This window comes from Pteronotus mesoamericanus, unplaced genomic scaffold (assembly GCF_021234165.1).
Source record: "Pteronotus mesoamericanus isolate MK-2021 breed Mesoamerican mustached bat unplaced genomic scaffold, CSHL_Meso_final contig_116, whole genome shotgun sequence".
In the NCBI taxonomy this organism is placed as follows: Eukaryota; Metazoa; Chordata; class Mammalia; order Chiroptera; family Mormoopidae; genus Pteronotus; species Pteronotus mesoamericanus.
The window spans coordinates 9,967,931-9,983,423 of record NW_026555027.1 but is presented as its reverse complement, the minus strand read 5'-3'; the positions used below and the strand labels follow the sequence as shown (position 1 = coordinate 9,983,423).

At 52.0% G+C, this 15,493-nt stretch overlaps 1 protein-coding gene and 1 pseudogene across 2 annotated transcripts in view; one reads left to right on the top strand and one right to left on the bottom strand.

Moving 5' to 3' along the window:
• Nucleotides 1–704: 704 nt before the first annotated feature.
• Nucleotides 705–15,493, bottom strand: part of SLX9 (SLX9 ribosome biogenesis factor) — a 34,496-nt gene continuing 19,707 nt past the window's right edge. For both annotated transcript variants that reach the window (XM_054579110.1, XM_054579114.1), the window contains 3 exons: nucleotides 3,116–3,266; nucleotides 2,041–2,109; nucleotides 705–1,009 (listed from right to left, as the gene is read on the bottom strand). In XM_054579110.1, the coding sequence (XP_054435085.1) occupies nucleotides 886–1,009; nucleotides 2,041–2,109; nucleotides 3,116–3,266 (344 nt within the window). In that variant the 3' untranslated portion in view covers nucleotides 705–885. The remainder of the gene's footprint in view (nucleotides 1,010–2,040; nucleotides 2,110–3,115; nucleotides 3,267–15,493) is intronic.
• On the top strand, nucleotides 13,224–14,180 carry LOC129073612 (heterogeneous nuclear ribonucleoprotein A1-like; annotated as a pseudogene).

The following is a 15,493-nucleotide window of genomic DNA, read 5'->3' as shown; positions in this document are numbered from 1 at the left end:
GGGGCTGGGCCCCACCTCTCAGCCCCACGACCTCAGCCCAGGCTGCCAGCACCGGCTTTATCTCTGCATGAGGAACATTCCAGATGCAGCAGAGGTGCCGTTCATACAACACCTGGCCTCAAGTGGCACGAGAACCTGAGAGGCACAGCTGCCCTGCGTAACTCACCCTACTGGCTGATGCTGCACGGCCATCACCTGCGCTCTTTGTCCAGGACAAACCTTGAGATACCCAGGGCCTAGGGCATAAATGGGGTCTGAGTTCCTCTCAGGGCTGACTCATGGCAGCACCAGGGCCTGGTGAGTGCCGGGCAGGTAGCCAAGTGCGACCTTGATACAGCCATCAGTCCAATCACCCAGCTGTCTGAGGGTGGGACCCAGACCCACACCAAGGCTCCAAGGTGATTCCAGCAACCAGTGACCGGGTCCCTCGTGCAGTGGACCCCAGGGCTCACCCTTCGCTTGAGCCGCACGCCCTCCCATTCCCCTGAAGGTCACGGGCGGCTAGTCCCCACACAGCACAAACCCCATGCCCATTCTCCAAGGCCTGGGCAAGGCATCCACCCCTTGCACATCCTCGGATCAAGGGTTTAAGTCAATGTTTCTGCAGCCTGACCTTCCAACCTGGGACTCATAACAACAGTAACTGTATTACTCACAGGACAGCCAGGGCACACAAGGAAGCACGGTCCCCACTGTCTGAGTTCATACTGCGTTTATTGACCCTCTGGGGGTGGGGGTGGGGAGCTGGTCTGCCCCACGGGTCCCAACAAGTGAGGAAAAGTCGAAGGAGCTGCTCTCCAGGCTCAGAGTGGCAATGGCGAGGAGTAGGTCCTCTCTGGCACCTCATGTGTGTCCCCAGAGCTCACAGCATGCTCCCTGGACAGGTCAGAGCAGGCCACCACCGTCCAGCTGCATCTGCCGGGCCAGCTGCTGCCCGATGGCCAGCAGGGGGCTGGCTCTGTAGGCCGGACTGGCCAGCAAGTCCCGGAAGCGAGTCCTTTCTTCCTCACTGAAAGAATTGAGGTCAGAGGTCAGCGGACCCATGCCCGATGCAGTAGGCAGGACTTTTGGCACCCAGGACCTGCCTCAGCTGGGCCACCCCACACCCAGGCACCACAGTGCAGGCTGGACCCTGGAGTGGACAGGACCGCTTGGAGTGAGGGGTAGGGAGAGAGGAAGGCAGCCCCAGCTTCTCAAGCAGGGGCGGGGGCAGCCTTCTGGGTCAGGCTATGGGGGCCTGAGAGCTGAGCAGGGCTTTGGGTGCAGGGAAGAGGCTGCCCTGGGGTCTCTTCATGGTCACAGTGACCCTGGAGCCACTGTGCTCACCCATGGGGTGGCAGGTGCTGGCTCTCTGCCCCTTCCCCAGGGAGGAGGGATCTAGACCCCCACCCCCGACCTTGACAAGAAACTACTATTAAAGGCTGCCAAGTGCAGGGAGGCAGCAGCCTGCACATGCCCTGCAGATAGCCTTACATAAGAGGCACCCGCCTTCCAGCACTGCCAAAAGACGCGGCCACTGTAGGCACGAAAGGCCAGGAGCTCTGCGTCCCCCACAGGCCCCAGGCCAGCTCTGCTCACAGCAGGGCACCACCGTGACAGGCGGCACCTGGCACCTGCTGCCCTCCCAGCAGAGACAGCCTGGCTCAGGAGTGGGGGGGTGGGGGGGGCGGGGAGCCCATGCTCTGCCTCTGCATGTGTGATCGTGGGCAAGGCCACACCAGGCCAGGCCCCACCGTTACTGGCAGTTAACAGGAGACCTTGAACCCCACTAGACAAGCCCAAGCCAGGTGATAACACCTAGGACAGCACCACCCCCACAAGGACCTAGGCCCAAGGACAACCCCGTGGCGGCAGCTGCTCTCAACACTGCCCCAGGGAAGGGGCTTCCTGGTCCCACTGCAAACAGGTCACTTCATGCCGACCAGGTTGTGCCCCAGAGTTGGCCCCCGCCGAGCTGCCCACAGTACGCGAGTGGACTGAGGTTGGGGGACCTGGCCAGACACCCAACGGCCCAGGGAGGGAGGAGGGGGGCACACTCACAGGAGCTGGAGCCTCTGCGCCGCACTCATCCGGCTCAGCTCGGCCGGCCGGGGCTTGCTGCTGGCTCGGCTGTGGAGAGAGAGGTCGAGTCAGCACCCCACAGGCTGCAGCCCACGGCACGGCTTCAGGATGGTGCCGCGACCAGTGCTCCTCTCCGCAGGTGGGACTCCGGGAGCACAAGGGGGTTCCGGGGGAGAGGGACCCAGGGGCGGGAGGGGCGAAACGCCGCCCAGCCTTGGCCAACTGCGAAGTTCAGCCTCCAGGCCAGGAGGCTGAATCTTTCATTGACGTTTCTTTTAAAGCAGGAAATGAAAAACATTCTGGCCCACCCAGGACAACCCCTGCACCCCCATGTTCCCATCACTCTGGCTCAGCCTGACTTGGTGCCACCTCTGTCTGTTCCAGGATGCCGCTCCACTCCTCCTGCCACTGTCCCTGTCCCTGTGTCCCCCTGCGTGAGGCATGGCTCTCCCGGAACCTGCGCCTGCAGAACTGGGCTCAGGACTCCCTTCCTCCAGCTGAAGCCCCAGGAGGTGGCCATGCGCTCGGGGATCCATAAAAGAGGGTCTAACGTAGCTCTACCAGCCAGAGGCCTCGTGCCTTGGATCCCTACCCCCACTTAAAAGGTCGAATGGCAGGTGAGTTGAGGCCTCCCATAGCCTCTTCCGGTCCCAAGGTGACTGAGACAAATCCAGGAGTCTCTTCAGTGCCCATGGGGTCTGGAGTGGCTTACGCCCTCCTTGAAGGGTGGGAGGCAAGAGGTGCCAGGACTCACGCAGCCTCAGGGCCTAGGGCGTGGTGGGCAGCTACCCGGGTAGGTCTGACATCCACCCCAACAGGCTCCCCATGAGTCAAGGACACTGTGGACAAAGCCAGGCCAGGTCAATCTCAACCCAGCGGCAGCAGACGTGGCTGGCTCTCACGCACTGGCCGCAGTCCCCTCCACTGTCCTGACAGGCGTGCGCCTCGGCCCACTCGGGATTGTCTCCAGGGAGAGCCCCTGGCTGGGCTGACCCACTCACAGCCTGGTCACCACAGCCCCGGGCTCTCCTGGTAGCTGAAGGTGGATGCTCACCCTCGGGCGTGTGGCCGCCGGGCACTGGCTTCCAGGTCCAGCAACTCAGGGAGGGCGTCCCGAAGGGGCTGCAGGTCCCCCACCACCACCGTGGCCTGCCGCTTCCGCTCCGCCTTGAGCTTCTGCTCGGCCAGCTTTAGGGCTTCAATTTCTGAGGAAGGGGAAGGGGTTAGCGAAGGAGCCGAAGGCTGGGGAGCCCAGCCATCTGAGCCCAAGCCTGGGCCTGCTCCCTTTCCTGCGCCCTTCCTGCCACAGGCAGGCCACTCATTTCTGTCCTACTGGCACCTGCAAGTCGCCCTGGGAACTGGGGGGCTGGGGAGGGCAGGCTGGCTCCAGGCTATTTTTTCCCCTAATCACAGAGGTGCACTTTTAAATTACATGGCTGATGATGAGACTGGAGTGTAGGGTCTGAGGACTTTCCTCCTGAAAAAAACTCGAGGCCAGGGCTCTTAGAGGGTGGGGGGAGCCACCGTCACAGCAAGGTTGGTGGGAACACTGCACACTCCTGCGCTCCCCGAGCGCCTCCTGCGATGCACACACAGAGAGTCCCGCGGGAACAGGTGGTGGTTCGGGGTGAGGGTGCGACTCCCTCACTGAAGTGGGCAGGAGACCGGTGCCCGGGGACGTCTCCGAAGGCTTCTGCACAGCGCCGGAAGGGGGCGCGGGCTGGGGAACGGTGGCGGAGCACAGCAGGGTGCGGACGAGCCGCAGGACGAGGCCGCGCTGGGCCCAGAGGAGTGTGGGCAGGGCCTCAGCAGAGCACAGCCTTGAAATTTGATTTCCATTTAAAAATATATTTCAAAATTGCTAATAAAACACATAATCAAACATGCGATTTCCACAGTGTGGCTTGTGGAAAATGCTGGCTTGCTAGTGGGAGCACAGATCTTGGACAAAGGCCCTCCCTTCCCCAGGGACAGGGGCCAGGCCAGTGGCTCAAACACAGGCAGCCGAGACAGACTTCGGGGATGGCCGGGGGCTGCTGTGCTTACTGAGCTGTGCTGCCCGGTCTGGTGCCTTGCTCTGCACCAGACTTTGCTCATGTATAAAAGGGCCTGCTCCTAAAAATGCCTGGAAATGAGTGCAGTGATGGGCTTGGGTGAGACTTGAGCTTGACAGCCACCTCACCCTGGTGTGTTGGGCTATAAATAACAAGGTACGAACTCTGAATCACATCTAAACAGGAAACTAAAACACCCCTTCCTGACAAAGGACCAGTGCAATTCACAGCTAGCTCCTCACTGAGCACAAGATGCCCCCAAAGAAAAGAGGCATGCCCCGGCTGGCGTGGCTCAGTGGATTGAGCGTCGGCCTGAGAAACAAAGGGTCCCTGGTTTGATTCCCGTTCAGGGCACTTGCCTAGGTTGCAGGCCAGGTCCCCAGTAGGGGACACTCAAGAGGCAACTACACAGATGTTTCTCTTCCACTTTTTCCCTCCCTTACCCTCTAAAAATAAATAAATGAAATCTTAAAAAAAAAAAAAAAAGAGAGAAGAAGAGGCAAACAGTGGTCCAGTAGCAGACTGTGCCCTCGTGTATCCTGTGACTCCACAGCCAGACCCTTCAGAGAGCCGTGGCCACCATCGGCCCCACAGGGAGGACCCAGGAGGCGGTGGTGGCACAACAGTGATGGCCACCAGGCACAGAGCAGGCCGGGAGAAAACAGAGGCGGGGACGGGAAGTCCTGTGCCTAGGGACAGACTCAGGACAGCCCACTGACTACTGCTGAGAAAGCGTGTGTGGCACCCGCCCCAGCAAATGTGTGGAAGATGACTGGCGAGTGGGGACCCAAACAGGCATTGTCAAGAGGAGAATTTCCAGAAACTGACACTATTCATCTTCCACCAGGGAGAGGCACCTGGCAGGCTTCCCGAAGGCCAGCTCCTCTCCCAGCTCATAGCCGAGGCGGCACTGCCCGCCCTGACACCCCAGAACTGGGCTGCCCAGAGCCAGTTCTAGGAGGCCCAGCCTGTGGAGAATGGGTTGTTCTCCTGGCCCCAGATAACTGAGTCCAGGGGACAGACCACCCATCCTCCTGGGCCCTTGTGCAGCGAACCCCACACCCTCTCTCAGAGCCCCAGAGTTACTGGGGCTCATAAAGTGACATCTCAGATCTTCCCATCCTTCCAGGATGAGGGTGAACTGTTTGCTCAGCACCTTGTCATACCAGATGCCACTTCCTAGAGAGCTCAAGGACGCAGGGAGGGATGGGGGTGTGGGGTGAGGGCTGAGGGGCTGGGGTGGGGGCCTCAGGGTAGCAGCCTCAGGCTGGGGAAGGAGCCGGGCAGGGCGGTGCTCCAAAGCCACCACCCCTTCACCGGCTGGAAGGCAAACCCGGCAACAACGCCACACCAGGACCGAGGACCAAGTGCAGCAAAGCAGAGACCGTGGCTCCCAGGAAGGTGGATGCAAATGCTAAACCGATCAAAGTCAACGCATTTTAAACTAACCCATGGCATCCAACTAGGGAGTGTCTGAAGCATGCAAGGATGGCTCACGTGGCGATGTCTGCCACGCGGTCCACTTCAGTGGCTGCTTCAGAGGGGGAGGCCACTAGTCACCGGAAGTAACAAAAAGAATCCAATAGAACTCACAATCCGGTCACGATAAAAATGACAATGAAACCATGAACAGAAGGAACTGCCATCATCTGACACAGATGCCCTACCAGCGAGGCCTGCGGGAAGTATCACACGCAGTGAAACACCAGCCACATGCAGCTGTGAAGGAGAAGCGCATGCCTGCGACCCCGCGCCATTCCCGGCCAGCGGTGCAGGGCCAAGGCGGGGGCGGTGGACGGGCTGCCCCCCACCTGAGGACACCCCGGCTGCTGTGACAGCCCACGCGGGCAGGCCCAGCCTCCCCGCCAACCCACAAGTCTGACACCTCGGCCACGGCCCAACAGGAGTCTTCAACGAATCCATGATGCTGGTTATAAATCATATTCTTTAAGAAGCCTTAAATGCCAAAACAGTTTTGGGAAAAAACAAGCAACCAAAGAGTTGGCCTACTGGATGTTAAAGCAAGTTAGGAAAGGACAGAAATTCAAACAGACCCATGTGTAAGAGGGCTTTGCAGGGAGGCAGGGACTTTAAGCCAAACTCCACACCAATGAATCCCTCTGGGGGAAAATGAATCCCTCTCTCCCTCCTTCCTGCTAGTCTTAAAAATTAATTATACAAGAATTAATCATGACAAATCAGAGAGAAATTATAGGCCAAAAAACACAGGAAGAGCTGTTCAGCTCCACCTGAAATGAAGGAAAATGACAATGGTGAATGCCATTTTTCACCTGTCAGGGTGGCAGATTTTACAGTCTAAAATGACCAAATGTGGGGGGTCTGGGGACAGCAGGGGCAGGGAGCCCAAACGCTGGAGGAAGACTGAGTGAGGGCGTCAGAGGGAGCAGTACGCCGTCCCCCAGCCCTCCTAGACCCACAGGGCGCCCCAGTGCCTGGAGAGCTGTCGGGCAGGTCCTGCCTCGCTGCCCTGGGGGCTGGGGAAGCATGCGAATGGGAGGAGGGGGGCGGGCATTCGGGGGGAGGACTGGCAGGGACACAGGCCTTGGGCAGGAGCTGCACTTGGCAAGGTGCAAGAGGGTAGACCCACAGGCAACAATCCACACACTCACGCACACCATGCACTTCTAAAGCCCCGCACCCCAGCATGAGCGCGCAAGTGAAGAGAAAGGTCTGCCGTTTAACCTCACACAACCAACCAGTGCTCACTCCTGAGCGGAAAGCCAGGTGCAAGTTTGGTAGCTTTATCAGTTTTCCTTGAAGAGTTTCATAGCTTATTATTTATTTGCAGTAAAACATTACTCTGTCCTCAGGCGTGGATTTCCTTCTACCCAGGCCTGGAAGGGGAGGGGGTGCCCAGGTGGGGCGGACCGTGAATTTAAGGGGTGTCGGCCCTGTGCCCCACCGAGCCCACCACCCCTCATGGCAGAGAAGTGGTGGAGGGAGGACGGAGGGCGAGCTTGAGCAAGCACCGCCCTGCTGCCCTCGGCCCCTGCTCTCCTTGCCTTTGCCCCGCAGGCCAGGTCAGTCCTGGCGCCCCAGGACCCGGGGGCCTCCTCACCCTCATTGGCCCCCCACACCCCTGTCTCTCCAGGAAACCGTTCTGAGGGTGCTGGACTGGACTGGACTGGACTGATCCACATGCTGACGTCTGTCCCACCACAAGCAGGGTTTCATGGCCAGCCTACTCAAGAGCAAAGGGAGACAAGAAAAAGTTCCTTCTATCAACTTTGTGGTCTAAAGCAGCAAGTTCTGAAGCAACGACAGTTGGAGAGTATCCCCAGGGGCTTGACTGGGGGCAGGGCACAGCCGCCCCTGCCCCCACACTCTCCTTCAAGGCTCAGTGCAGGGAGGTTCCCACAGACTGACAGGCTTCATCCTGAGAGGTTTAATTTAAAACTCGCTGGAGGTGCAATCAAGGAAGCATAGCAGGGCTTTCAGTCAAGATGGCAGTGTAGGTAAACACGGTACTCACCTCCTCCCACAACCACATGAAAATTACAACTAAACTGCAGAACCACCATCATTCAGAGCTGCCCGAAACCTAGCTGAACAGAAGTCCCAGAACTAAGGATAGAAAGAAGAAGCCACGTCAAGACTGGTCCCTCACCCATGTGTGGTTGTTAAAAATCAGGAGAGCTATCTTGGCTATGGAGGTCCCAGCCCCACACCAGGCCCCCTGCCCAGGGTTCCAGTGCTGGAAAGAGAAGCCCCCATAACTACTGGCTGTGAAAACCAGCGCAGATTGTGGCTGAGCGAGACGGAGGGCTTCTGGAGTCCCGGGCGTTCCTCTTGAAGGGCCCACACCCTGACTGACTCGGACTCACGGCCTCTGCGCTCCAGCGCTGGGGCAGCAGTTAAAAGGTGCCAGGGACAGATGGGGGAGAAGCTGAATTGTCCATCAGGGGCTGAACAAAGGCAGCTTTTCCCCAGACAGAAGTGCTGGCAGAGGCCACTGTTCCTTTGCTGAGCCCTCCCCCAACAGAGACAGCAGACAGGCGTCATATCTGAGTCTCCATCAAACTGGTTAACACGGTTCACCCCATTTTGGTGATTCCCTCAGACTTCAACCCACCCAACTTGTGGGGCCACCCAAGCCCAAAAGTTTCCAATGGCTTTTACAATACATACCAACGGTCTGTCTTGACTCATGATTCAGACCTTTCTAAAATCTCTCAAAGGTTCACAAACCCCAAACAAGCAGCATCTGGCCTCAACGTGCCCTATACCTGTTGCTAAGTGGCCCCAGGCCCGGCACTAGCAGCAGCCGTTGTTGGTTTGTAGCGTGGCTTCTCCTGGGAACCTCCAAACCCAGTACAAATAGCAGCCACCTGCAGATCGCTTTGTAGCTCACGCTGGGTGGTCCTGGGCAGGGCACGGGCAGCTGATCTTGGTCTGCACCTCCCAAGAGGCTCCAGAGCCAGCACACCAGTGGACAGCTTCAGACCACACCAAAGCACCAACCAACCACCTACACGAGTGGCATACTCAAGAGGCAAACTCACTGGGCACCAGAGGCCCACTGATGAGTCCAGCTGCACGGACTTGGCCCCTACACAGCAGATCCTCCAGTGTGGTCACAGCCGGTCCTTGGAACCTATCGGCCTGGGGAAAAATCCCTCCCATTGATGTGTTCTTGGCTCAACTACAATGGGAAGATGCACACAGCCCACATTGTGGGGTGCACATGAAGCACCAGCTTGGGTGACAGGGGAGGCTGTGCCATTGGTTCCTACAGGACACCTATTACATAAAGCAACAATATCAAGCCCATGAGATGTAGCAGTTCTACATATACATAGAAACAAACACAGGGAGGCTGCCAAAATGAGGACAAATAAACATGCCCCAAATGAAAGAACAGAACAAAACTCCAGGAAAAGAACTAAACAAAATAGAGACAGCAATCTACTAGATGTAGAGTTGAAAACAATGGTTATCAGGCTGCTCAATGAAGTTAGAGAAAGAGTACAAGAACTTAGTGAGAAATCCAACAAAGATACCAGAAATATAAAAATGAGACAGAAGAACCAGAGATGGAGGCTATGATAACCAAAATGAAGGAAACATTAAAAGGAATCTATAGTAGAACAGATGAAGCAGATGATCAAATCTGAAGGAAGCAGAAAACACCTAATGAGAACAGCAAAAAAAAAAAAAAAAGAGAGAGAGAGAGAATAAAAAAAAAAAAATGAAGATAGTTTAAGGAGCCTCTGATACATTTTCAAGCATACCAACATTTGTATCATGGGGGTACCAAGTGAAAAGAGAGAAAGGAATTAAAAACCAATTTTAAAAAATAATAAAAAATTACCCTAACCTGGCAAAGGAAATAGATTTATAAGTCCAGGAAATGCAGAGTCCCAAACAAGATGAACCTAAAAAGCCCTCCCTCAAGACACATCATAATTAAAACGGCAAAGGTTAAAGACAAAAAGAATCTTAAAAGCAGCAAGAGAAAAGCAGTTAGGTACCCTACAAGGGAGCTGATTTCTCGACAGAAACTTTGTAAGCCAGCAGGGATTGACAAGAAATATTCAAAGTGATGAAAAGCAAGGACCTACAACCAAGATTCCTCTACCAGCAAAGCTATCATTTAGAATTGAGGACAGATAAAGCACTTCCCAGACAGGAAAAAGCAAAAGGAGTTCATCCCCCCAAATAAGTATTATAAGAAATGTTAAAGGGTCTTCTTTAAGAAGAAGAGGTCAAAAATATCAACAATAAAATGGCAATAAATACATATCTATCAACATTTTAAATGCAAATAGATTAACTGCTTTAATCAAAAGATAAATGGTGGCTGAATGGATAACAAAACAAGACCCTTACATATGCTGTCTACAGGGCACTCACTTCAGATTGAAAGATACATAATGACGAAAAGCAAAAGGATAAGAAAAAATATTTCATGAAAATGGAAGCAAACAAATAAAAAAGCTCAGGTAGCAATACTTAGAACAACCAAGAGGCTTTAAAACAAAGGCTGTAACAAGAGACAAAGAAGGACCCAGCAATTCCATTTCTTATTATTTATCTAAATAGACCCAAACCACTAAATGAAATCAAGATATGTAAGTCCGTATGTTCACTGCAGCATTATTTACAACAGCCAAGATATGGAAGCAACCGAAGTGCCCATCATGGCTGAATGAACGCGGAAGTGGTGCACACATACGATGGAACATGACACCACCAGTAACAAGGATGAACTCTTGCCATCTGCAACAACAGGGGCGGGCCTGGAGGGCAGTGTGCTGAATGAAATTAAGAGAAAGACAAATGTCATAGGGTTTCATTTATATGCAGAATCTAAAAACCAAATAAACAAATAAGCAGAACAGGAACAGACTCACAGATACAGAGGACATTTCCAGGGTTGCTAGGTATGGGTGAGGGTTGGATGAAAAAGGTGGAGGAATTAAAAAGCACAAAGTGGTCATTACAGAATACCACAGGGATATAAAGTATAGTGTAGGGAGTATAGTCAATTGTACTGTAATAACTATGTATGATGTCAAATAAAAAACAGATTTATCAAGGTGATGACTTTGTAAGTTATATAAATGTATAACCACTGGGTTGTACACCTGAAACTAATATAACATTGTACTTCAACAGTAATTGAAAAATAAAGAATTATTCTAAAAAAAGAAAACATAACATGGGCAAATCAGGCCTTTAAAACCAACCACACAGGCTGTGTTGAACACTTGCATTTCTATATGGCGCCCAGGAGGGCTGGTGCCAGCTTCCTGAAAGCCCGCCCATGTCCCGTAACGGAATTCAGAAGCAGGGCAATAACACGTCGTCCTTGTCATTCCTCCTTACTGTCCAGCCCACGTTTGCTAATCTTCTACAAAATATTGAAGGGAAGTTCCATGTAAATAGGGCATGAAACAAAATGCATGACGTCAAGTTGCTTTATGCCCCACGTGGCCTGGGGTTCCCCCGCTGAACGAAGCATGCTGGCAGGACACTGGCATGGCCCCACCCTTGGCTGCCAAGACCGGAGACAATTCTCATAGCTTTTACTGCTGCACCAAAGGTTTGAGTCAGTAAGATGAGAATACTCAAAAATAAACTTTGAGAGAAGATATACAACTCTCTATTTTAATAAAGTGGCATGAGTATGAATACAGAAAATTCTAAGGGAGCTACGAAATAACTACTGGAGCTAATACGATTTTAGCAAGGTCAAAAGATACAAGATTAGTATTTTAAAAATACTTTTATGCCCTAGCAGAAAAATGGAAAATGTAGCTTCTGAGAATTCCATTTATAATTGCTTCAAATACTATAAAACAGTTAGCAATAAGCTTATCAAAAAGAAACCATGTGAGACCTCTATCTATACAACATTGATGACACAAACTATGAGGGGCGATCCAAAAAACCTGGCATTTATTTATTAGAAATTGGGTATTTGGTCCTGGCTGGTATGGCTCAGTGGCCTGAGTGCTGGCCTCCGAACCAAAGGGTCGCCAGTTCAATTCCCAGTCACGGCACATGCCTGGGGTACAGGCCAGGTTCCCAGCTGGAGGCACTCAAGAGGCAACCACACACTGATGTTTCTCTCCCCCTCTCTTCCTCTCTCTCTAAAAATAAATAAATAAAATCTTTTTTAAAAAATTGTGTATTTATTTCTTACATGTTTAAACTTCAAGCACCTTCAAAGTTCTCTCCATTTGATGCAATACACTTATCGAGACACTTTTTCCACTGCTCAAAACAGTTTTTGAAATTGGCAATTTTGATGCTTTCTAGTGCTTCTGCCATCTTTTGTTTCACCTCTTCCACGTTGGCAAAATGTTTTCCTTTGAGGACTTTTTTCATCTGGGGAAACAAAAATAAAGTCACTCAGGCCCTGGATGATGTGACTCAGTGGACTAAGTGTCGGTCTATGAACCGAGATGTCACTGGTTTGATTTCTGGTTGGGGCACAAGTCTGGACTGTGGGCAAGGTCCCCAGTGGGGGCGTTTAAGAGGCAACCACACATTGATGTTTCTCTCCCTCTCTCCCTCCCTTCCCCTCTTTCTAAAAATAAATAAATAAAGTCTTTATAACAATCAGTGCGGAATAGCTCAATGTGCACGTGGTGGGGACTGCGGGGGGGAACTCGTACCACAGACAAACATTAATTCAAGATGGATCAGAAACCTAAATATAAAAGCCAAAATAATAAAGGTTTTTAGAAGAACAGGATGTCACAGCCTGAGAGAAAATTATTTGTGAAATACACACCTAACCAAGGACTGATGTGCAGGATGTAAGAATCCATAGAGCTCAGTAATAAAAAGGCAAAGACCCTCCGGAAACACTCAAGTGAAGAGGACGCACAAACACGCAGTTGAGACATGAAGATGCTGGTTTGTGGCAATGAACACTGATCCCACACTGAGCCACCGTGTGGTGCTCCGCAGAAGGCCACCACCACGTGTCGGCAAAGCTATGCCACAGCCAGCGCTCCCAGCGTCGTTGGTGGGAGTGTAAATGGACAGCCACTTTAGAGAAACATCTGGTAGTTGCTTGTAAAACTAAACATACAACTACCCTATGACCCAGCGTTCCATTCTCAAGTATTTACCCAAGAGAAATGAAAACATAAGTCCACAAAAAGACTTGTAAAGAATGTTCATAGCAGCCTTAGTCATAGCAGCTAAAAGGGAAAAAAGACCAGGTGTCCATCAATAGAAAAGTGGGCACCAACTACTATGTCCATATAAAGAAACGCTTCCCAGCAACAGAACATCATGGACCGCAGCCACATGTAACATGGATGAATTTTAAACACGCAGAAATTCCATTTATGTGCCCCCCAGAGCAGTGAACCTGAAGTGTGGCCCAGAAAGAGCAGGCGGTGCCGACCCTCGGGCAGTCTGGGATTTCTGGGGGCGAGGAGGTTCTGTAGTGACAGGGTTATGGCTGCACACGTGTGTGCAACTGTCATAAACCCTTCTATGACATACTTGCATTTTATTGTATTAAATTTTACCTAAAAATAAAAATTAAAAAGGACCATAAACAGCCTTTCTGCTGGTGGCCACCTCTGAGTCAGCATTGGTGAGGTCTCCTCTCCTGCGGTCGTCATGGCTAAGTCAGAGTCCCCCAAAGAGCCGGAGCAGCTACGGGAGCTCTTTATCGGAGGTTTGAGCTTCGAAACGGCAGATGAGAGCCTGAGGAGCCATTCTGAGCAATGGGGACGCTCCCAGACTGTGTGGGGATGAGAGGTCCAAACACCAAGCGCTCCAGAGGCTTTGGGTTTGTCACACATGCCGCTGTGGAGGAGGTGGATGCAGCCAGGAATGCAAGGCCACACGCGGTGGATGGCAGAGTTGTGGAACCGAAGAGGGCTGTCTCGAGAGAAGATTCTCAAAGCCCGGGTGCCCACTTAACCGTGAAAAAGATTTTTGTTGGTGGAATTAAAGAAGACACTAAAGAACATCACCTAAGAGATTATTTTTGAACAGTATGGGAAAACTGAAGTGACTGAAATCATGACTGACCGAGGCAGTGGCAAAAAGAGAGGCTTCGCTTTTGTAACCTGATGACCATGACTCTGTAGACAAGATTGTCATTCAGAAATACCACACTGTAAATGGCCACAACTGTGAAGTAAGGAAAGCCCTATCTAAGCAAGAGATGGCTAGTGCTTCATCCAGCCAAAGAGGTTGAAGTGGTTCTGGAAACTCCAGAGGTGTCGCGGAGACGGTTTTGGTGGGAATGACAACTTTGGCCGTGGAGGAAACCGCAGCAGTCGAGGCGGCTTTGGGGGCAGCCGCGGTGGTGGTGGGGATGGTGGCAGTGGGAACGGCTGTGCGGGATTTGGGAATGATGGACGCAGTTCTGGAGGTCGTGGAAGCTACAGTGATCTTGGCAATTAGAACAATCAATCTTCAAATTTTGGACCCATGAAAGGAGGAAACTTTGGAGGCAGAAGCTCTGGCCCCTACGGTGGGGGAGGCCAATACTTTGCCAAACCACAAAATCAAGGTGGCTATGGCGGTTCCAGCAGCAGCAGTAGCTACGGCAGTGGCAGGTTTTAGTTGCTGCCAGGAAACAAAGCTTAGCAGGAGAAGAGAGCCAGAGAAGTGACAGGGAAGCTACAGGTTACGACAGATTTGTGAACTCAGCCAAGCACGGTGGTGGCAGGGCCTAGCTGCCACAAAGAAGACACGTTTTAGACAATACTCATGTGAATGGGCAAAAAACTCGAGGACTGTGTTTGTGACTAAACTGTATAACAGGTTATTTTAGTTTCTGTTCTGTGGAAAGTATAAAGCATTCCAACAAAGCGTTTTTAACGTAGTTTTTCTTTTTTTTTTCTTTTTTTTTTTTTGCACCCATGCCATTGATTGCTAAATGTAATAGTCTGATCATGACGCTGAACAACTATCTTTAAAAAAAAAAAAAAAAAAAAAAAGGACCATAAACAAATACTGAACTCTAGCAACAGCATTTGGGAGAAAGTGCACTGGCGCCTGCCCTTCCTTGGGGAAGTGCAGACAGATAAACCACGGATGGGTTGGCAGCCGGGTAGGCAGACACGCAGACAGATGAACAGCATGCGGCAAAGAAACCTGAAAAATTACAGGACGCGCACATGTGTACAGTCCACAATACCTGACCATGATAATAAACCACCATGTTAAGGGTTTGTGTATTTACTACATTGTTTTAGAGTGTACACTTTCTACATAAAACAAAAGTGTGCCGCAGAACGGCAGCCACGTCACACTGCAGCAGCCTCACACAGTCGTGTTCGCCTGGCCTCCTGACTGTGTCACTTCTCCTGTGCTTGACTGAACCCAGCGCTGTACCGTGACCTGCTGCTCAGGCTGCAGCCCAGGAGCAAGAGGCTGTGCCACGTGCCTCGGTGTGCAGTGGGCGCGACCATCCTGGTGAGTGTGACTGCCTCTGGGCATCCGCCCTAACAACACCCTTCTTGGAACGTGGCTTGTGACTGTATTGTCAAGCAAGGTTGGTTGAATCTGTGCACAGAAGGCCAACTGTATTCTGAGAAGTTTGTAAGTTAGCAGAATCACACTAAAAACACAACAATAGAAAAAAATTACAAAACAATCATCACGAGAAAATCTTTAGAAAAAATATTAGCAAATATTCAGCACCATGAAAAATAACTATATTTTCCAAAACAAAATTAGTAGGGAGAGTGGCATTCGACCTGCCACAAGACGTTTCGCTGGCCGTGCGTGAAGGAATTCCACCGTTACAGACAGGTGTCTGGAGGGAAATGCCCCACTGATCCTCAGAAGACACAGGATCCAGGGGTCCTTGGACCACACAGAGAACCGCTGCTGCCCAGACGCCCTGTGCAGGTGTGTGCCCGGAGGTCTGA